This window comes from Aplysia californica, unplaced genomic scaffold (genome assembly GCF_000002075.1).
Source record: "Aplysia californica isolate F4 #8 unplaced genomic scaffold, AplCal3.0 scaffold00245, whole genome shotgun sequence".
Lineage (NCBI taxonomy): Eukaryota > Metazoa > Mollusca > Gastropoda > Aplysiida > Aplysiidae > Aplysia > Aplysia californica.
In genome coordinates this window covers 633,702-641,489 of record NW_004797515.1, presented here as the reverse complement: position 1 = coordinate 641,489, position 7,788 = coordinate 633,702, and the positions used below count along the sequence as shown (strand labels likewise).

General features: G+C 40.6%; 1 protein-coding gene across 1 annotated transcript in view; it reads right to left on the bottom strand.

Moving 5' to 3' along the window:
* Nucleotides 1-3,204, bottom strand: part of LOC101854336 (protein FAM221B) — a 19,346-nt gene extending 16,142 nt beyond the window's left edge. Inside the window, exon 1 of the mRNA XM_005100373.3 lies at nt 2,691-3,204. Within this exon, the coding sequence (XP_005100430.1) occupies nt 2,691-2,729 (39 nt within the window). The 5' untranslated portion in view covers nt 2,730-3,204. The remainder of the gene's footprint in view (nt 1-2,690) is intronic.
* Nucleotides 3,205-7,788: the final 4,584 nt, after the last annotated feature.

Genomic DNA, 7,788 nt, shown 5'->3' with positions numbered 1-7,788 from the left:
ATACAGTGGAGTCCACTTATAACGAGTCAGGAAAAAACGAGAAGTCTGTTATAAAGGCACTATTCTAAAACCCTGTTTTTTTCTCCTCTTTACATTTGTAAATAAAATACTGCTATAGCGCTATCAAACAAACCTGCGAGTCGGTTATAGCGGAATATTGCTGCTGCTGTGCTCAGTGCATAGGCCATTGCAAAACCTCACCAGTTGAGAAACTTGTTGGTGATCTTGCGAAACAAAGAATAGGAGAGCCCATGTGTGTCAACAATGAAGGCCGGAGCGACTGAGTAGGGAGGGTGTGCCATGCGCAGACTAGCAGAACGCATCGCGTGATAGGCCAGTGTAAGCCTAGTTTAGTTATCAAGGCCTACCATGCCTCTCACTTCTCCGATGCGGGGATGGAGAGGTCACAGCAATGTGATGGATGGAGCGAATGCGTGACGTGCGCAAGCAGACAGAAAGCCCCATAGGGTGGGGTGAGGTGGGGGAAAACACAGCTGGCGAGTTAGCCCAGAGCCCTTTCTTTCTGATCGCAAATGCCGAGCTGTCAGTCCACATCGCTAGATCTAGCACTAGAAAAAGAAACCTGATCCAATTTTTGATAAAGTAACACCTAGAAGTCATGTTGAGACAAAATCATCATCTGAGAGATAGGAAAAGGAAATAAACAGAAAATCAATCTCATAGATTAGGCCTACTTTACAATTTCCCTTGAATTATTACTGGATCCCTTATAGAGAGAATCCTGCTGTAACAGACATTTTGCTCCGGTCCCCTCCCTCTCGTTATAACAGGATTCCACTATACATATATATATATATATAATATATATATATATATATATATATATATATAATATATGCGAGTGTATTAGAGTTGGGTCAGGCTCGCTAAATCAGCGTCCACGAGTAACGAACTACTTGTTGGCACTACTCGCAAACGAGCGGACGGGTAAAACTGTCCGCTTGTGAAGAGTAGTTCGCTACTCGCTACTCGCTACTCGCCACACATCGGACAGAGACAACAATTCGTTTAGCGAGCAGGCAGACGGGCGGACGGAGAGACTCCATGCATTCGAACGGGCGTACGGACGGACGGGGAGCGAGTCCTTCTATTGCATACTACTTACCCCCCCCCCCCCCCCCGAAAGAAACCACCCTCCTGCCCCACATTGTAACTAGGCCTTCATGGCGGAAATTTCTTTACCCTCCCTCCACCTCTCCCCCCCCCCCCCCAAAGGCCTTTGGGAATTCTTTAAGCTTCGACTTGTGAAAGGTTACACACATAGTACTACGTCACCAGCCTCTCTCACTCCCTGTGGCACTGCTAGTGGTTTGAAACATTAGGCCTAATTAACAAACAATAGACGACGGGTCTAATCTCGCGTCGAGTATCTCGTCTGCTAGAGTTCGTTCGTTCGTTCGCCCGCCCACTCAGTGAATAAAATTGTGTAGCAGACTTAAGAAACGAACTGACTTGAGGCTTGAGGTCAGCAGTCCGCTCTCATGGCCATCCGTTACCCGTTCGCTCAGACAGAGTCCACGAGTAACGAACCTGTCCGTCCGCTCGCCCCAACTCTAGTGTGTATGAATACACACACCCACATTATAATTACACATACACATACAAATTATTAAAAAGTAAGCCAACACATCAGAATTCTGTAGAAATGATCCTGAAAGAAAAATGTTATGGTTTACTTTCAGCATCTGAATGACTTAATAAATTAAGTAGCCTGTACTAGGCAACAAGGAGTGGAAACATCACAAGATCACAGCAGTGGAACCCACAGGGAGCACGAGGCAGGGGTGGGCCACGGGAAACATGGAGGAGATGCGAGAAAAGACACATGAGAGAGATATGAAGCTCACTTGGAACGAGCATGCAATGATGGCCCAGGACAGAGATAAATGGAATTATTAGCTTGTATATGGCCTATACCCGGCCAGGGGTGAAAGGCATTGATGATGATGACTCAGCAACATCTTACATATGCTTTCAATTCAACGAGCCTTTCTAAAATTAAATCATGTTTGTTTTCAAGGCCATGGTTTCTATTTATAGAGGGCACTGAAGCCCAAACCAAACCAATGTTCCAATGGGAACCATCTAAGACTACACAAACAGCAACCATTTGAAAATACCATATGCAGTTACATCAATTTCTATGTAATTGAAATTTTCAGATTTTCAATACTAGGATTCAAATATCAACTCAAGTTGGTAAAATTAAAGTATTTAAAGTAGCATGGAAAAAAAAAGAAAAAGAAATCCACCAAAAAACTAGATTCTAGATTTCTAGATCTAGGCTAATTGTTTCGTGCAGCATATATAATCTTTTCGTCGCTGACTTATGTTTTTTTTGCTCCGGAAATCTGGCACTAGCCTAGGTTTTATTTTGCACATCTAGATCAACATGGTTTCAGTAAGAAAAAAATAAATAGAATAGTAGGATCTGTCATAGCAAAGGCAAAAGTAGTGACTTTTGGCAAAGTTAAAGAGCTATAAAATTCAACATTCATGCACAGGCTAATTTAATTTGCAAAATTCCAACAGTGCCACTGTGGATTAACAAAATTTGGTCACTGGGAGACTACAAATTTCCTGTCTCTCTTCATATGAATATGAACCTATAATTCGTTTGTTATAAATCCAATCAATGCTCACGTCCTAGTCCTTGGCTAGTGTATTACCTCTTTCGGGACAGCCCCTCCGCCAGAACCTTTCTTCATGGTAGGCTCTAAAAGTACTAGTTGGTGGGCGTAGTAGATCTATTGTTTTTAACTGTTTCTCTTTCACCTTTTGTTTAGGACCTAGATCTATTTATAACTAAATTTGTAGTGCTCCAATTTCCTCGTATAGCTGATGTATCGGCACACGTACATGAACTATGAATAATAATCTACGAAGGAAATGCGCATGTGATAATTCTCATGTATTGTGTATACAGTTACGACAGCCATTTATAAACATTTCCTTGTCGCTACGCTAAAAGCGGAAACAACCTCTTCTGCACACGGCACACATACACACACACTCAAAAGCACGTAGAATTCTGTGCTCAAAAGTCAAAAGTAGTTGGTCAGCCAAGGCCAAAGAGGCAAAGATTCTCCAAATCTTAGCTGCATGTTTCTTTGATCCCTCTCTGGCCTAGCGATCCGTTCTAATCTTTGCACGTCTGGGCCAGGCACAGAATTCTACACTTAAGTGTAGAATTCTGTGGGGCCAGGACAATCGTTTGTTATGTCTCCGTTCAGTATAATCAGAGAGGGTTTAGTATTACTGTAAACTCTCTGGTATAATAATAGTATTAATATATTATATTTGCGTGCAAATCACAAACCGAGCGGTATCTGTACATTTTCAACTTCAAGCGCTTGATCTCATCTGCGCCACTCATTACTCTGCTCGGAAGCTAATACGGGGTGCCCACTACGGCTGGATCGGGCCGATCGCCCGACTCGATCGCCTGAAACTGAAAACAAACACGTTTGTTTTTGAGGCGAGATAGTCGGGCGATTGGCCCGATCGGCCGATCCCGTCCGTAGTGGGCACCCCGTCTAAGAAAGATCAGATCTATTTCTCCGAACGTTCGGGAAAATAAACTTGAGCTTTATTTCTCCGAACAGTTTCCGTTCTCGAGATTTGTTGATAATAAGCGCGCGTGTGTGAGTGTGTGTGTGTGTGCGTGTGTGTGTGTGTGTGTGTGTGTGTGTGTGTGTGTGTGTGTGAGGTGTGAACGGGGGGGGGGGGGGGGGGAGGGGGTTACAAGAAGGATTTTAGTTTTTGCTGGGAGACTAAATGCAAAATAGGTTTCGGCCAAGGTCGAGCAGACTTGTTTTCTTGCAGTACCCTTTGAGGGTAATTTCAAATAAGTATAGTCCAGGAACGTTGCCCCAACCACAACAGAAGTATCTGAATATGAAGACATTAAAAAAATCTCTAGCTCTAGACTTTGAATTCGATGCAAAAAATGCTTCATCCCAGTCCTCGCAGAAAGGCAGGATGACGCCTATAAATCTCGCAAATAACCAAAAAATCTCGAGATCAGAAACTGTTCGGAGAAATAAAGTACAACTTTATTTTCCCGAGCGTTCGGAGAAATAGTCACTTCGTATTGTTTTTATCCTGCTCTTTTCCGTCACCCATCCGACCGTTCATTGTTCAAGTTCTGTCTGTAAGCTACATGTATTATAGTTCTGCCTCTGTTGCCGTTTTTTTATCCCCCCCCCCCCCCTCCCCAATTGAGAGCAAGAATTGTGAACTGATGTCCAAGGCAGTTATGTCGACTTATAGCCTTTGCATATAATATACCGTACCCAAGGAGCTTATATAATATAAAACAAACTGTAATTAACCTCCTTGACCGTATCCTAATCTAAGAAGATTCAGTAAGATTAGACGCCTAATTCCTAATTATTTCAACTGAAATTACATGCATGGCTCTTGTCTTTCGATCTCATCTTGTCAAAACGTTACGATTGCAATTATGTTGTGTCTCGTTTCCCAGATGTGAGAGAATGAGGAATTAAGTGGCTTAAAAGAAAGCCCACCGTATGCCTAATTTTATTGGTGTAATATATGTGTATGTAGGCTTTATATATATATATATATATATATATTATATATATCCTGATATCCTGATATCCTGCATCATAATGTCATAAACTTACTGTAGCTAGACAGCTTCCCGTTTTAAAAAAGCCAAATACTTCTACCGTCTGTTATAAGCCTGAACAATAATGTTCCATCTCTGCTATAGATCGACTTGTTATTTTTTTACCCCAAATTTCTTTCCACAGCTGCGTGTCAGTAGATCATAATATATTAGATCTATATTGGATAGGAATAAATTGTGTCTACTTTATTCCATACTGGAGACACGTTCACATACTGAGGAAATCAAGGCACTGTTCACGTTTTAAAAAATAACAAAATATGTATGCCTAAACATACTGTGTTTCTTGAACTCACATAATTACACACACACACACACACACACACACACACACACACACACACACACACACACACACACACACACACACACACACGCGCGCGCGCGCGCGCGCGCGGCACTAACACACATGCATGCACGCATAACACAGAGAGCACACTTCTCAACTCAATAACTACATAATCTGTGGATTAGAAGAAAAAAAACAACGTTTTTTAAAAAAAAATTCTGCACAATCTCAAGTTCTGCTCAATGAGCTTGTCTGTAGAATATGGATCATTGATTTCTAAAATCTAGTCCTGTCTACGGCGTTTCCTTGTTGAGATGATGGTCAGTAGAAGAAGTCCACAGTCCAGCCATATTTGACGTCACACAGTCGTGTCAAGGAAAATGAGGGACTTCACCTATTATATAACTTTCACTTTCTGTAAAGCAGTGTCAAACTAATAAATAAGGAGTCGGTTTCTATAATATAATCTTACCAGATTGATGTAAGAGCGGCAAGGATCACACGCGACGCGAAGACACACATAAGGAGGTGCAAGTTCTACCCCTAAAACTAAAATGAAATTAAGGGGGGGGGGGGGGGGCGCTACACCCCCAAAGTAAAAATTGTGGAATTTGAGTTGTGGCCATTGTTAGCTTCCTCAGCCTCTCCTACAACTATTTCATCACATAAGAACCCACCAAAATCGTATTTTTTCCCACACCCGGGCATGTTTGTCACCGCCATTTCCTCAGAAAGTCAGGGTTTTTTTTCTTTATCGGTCGTTTTCTCAAAACGCGATTTTTCTCTATATTTTTTTGAATAACTGTACCATTTTTCACTCAATCTCCATGAAATTTTCACAGAATAAAGAGAAGATGTAATACTAAACATTTGTCTGTTGAATTTTTGATATATTGAATAGATTTTTTTATGGTGTCTGGAGTGTGTGTTTTTAAGGATTTTTTGAAAACTTGAATGCTACCTCAGGAAAAAATTCATTAAAATGTTTTTAATTCGTTTAGGAAAAAAACAACAGACACATTTTTAGATCTAATGTTTGTGAACACGCATGCAAAAAAACATTCAATTTCCATGAGGGATAAGTGCAGTATTCATTACGTAAGACATGTCAACAACATCCAATATGGCCGCCGTATCCATGGAAACAAACTTTTTCTCAAATTTGATTGCGGATTTAAAGATTCCTTACTATGCTTGTTATACGTGTGAAATTGGGTAAAATTTGGTCCAGTAATAAGCGAGATAGACTTCAGGTGTAGCCCCCCCCCCCCCCCCCCCCCCCCCCCCCTCGCGATCCCCCCTTAAGATCTTTTGTTGAAAGAAGTCTGATGGAAGTTATCAATGACACGTAAAAAAGTAAATGAATGATTGATTGGTAGTAGGCCTATGTATTGGATTTTATTTTTCAACTGTTTTTATAAACGAAAGAACATTCACTGTTAAAATTTTACAGAGTAATTTGCTTTGATTTGCATACAAATGATTTGCATACAAATGATTTGCATACAAAAAGGAATATTTTTTATATAGTACATGTAGAGGGTTTTACGGCGCTCGCAATTGCATAAGGTCATGAGCGCCAAGGGGTGGGTGTCAACAGAGATCAATTGTCTTTACAGGGAATCAGACTTATTCGACTCACCTCTCTAGCTTCAACAGCATAAGGTCTGCTTCGACTATAAAGTCACCCCGGAAATAGCAAGTCACAAGAGAGTGACAAACATACTAAAGAAGTAGAGGAAAATTACAATAGTAAGGATTAAGAAATAAAAAGCAGCAGTTCCCTGTTGTAGATCAGGCACAGTTATGAGCGTGACATGGATCAGCCCATTTACAGTTCTACTGTGTTTGAACGAGAAATGTCCCCCCCTTTAAAGAGGGACTATCTTTACAAAACCAATTTGAAGGTGCATGGAGATTTTTTAAAAACTTAGTTACGACTAGTGTAAGTGCTGTAGATCTATAATTATTACTGTCATCAAGACTCAAATTCTTCAAAGAAATTGTGACAAACTGGGCCCAGGCTATGACAAAGTTTGTCCTGTGACAAACTGGGCCGCAGGGCCCTCCCTGTCACCATTTATGGCTCCCGTTAGACGCCAATCTATCATCATGTGACTCTCGGTCTTGTTCGCTCCACTTTACACTCTAATGTAGTCCTGCAGATTAAAGAATGACATATATCTCCGAAATACTACAATTTTCTTGTTTTTATCTGTTATAACAATTCTGGATTTGTGTTAAGAAGGTGGCAAACTTGTACAATATGTCTTTCGCTCTGCTGAGTCAATCCTAAATCTACTCGTATAATGATACAGTCTGTCCATAAAGTCCTGCGCATTAATTGCGACCTGTTTAATTTTTTCTCTATTTTAGTGTGTTTAATTCCCATTGTTGTGCTTCATGGTTACTATATGTGAACATGACGTCTAGGCCTACTGATGCACGCTTGCTGTGTTTTGAAACTGCAATAAAAATTTTCGTCGAGGGCCCCACTTGGTAATTTTTGGTTGCCTAAAACTCCAAAACCACCCAACCATAAATGACTTCAAAATTTGCGGAGCATATGAGAGCAGTGTTTGAAGAGTGCACATGGCCCATGTACAATAATATTACATGTATTTATAACTTCAAATTCTTAACTTTTTTCTAATTTTTTTGTTTTTAGAATCTAATATTGTTCCAGTGAAGCATTCTTTTTCTCTACTAATTAAAATTTTTAAACATGTCCGTTTCCGCTTTAAGCACTGCGAGTTAATGATGATCAATTTCTGTTTAGAGTTTAGATCTAGCCCCACCCAGCCCATATTCTCGCGCAATAATG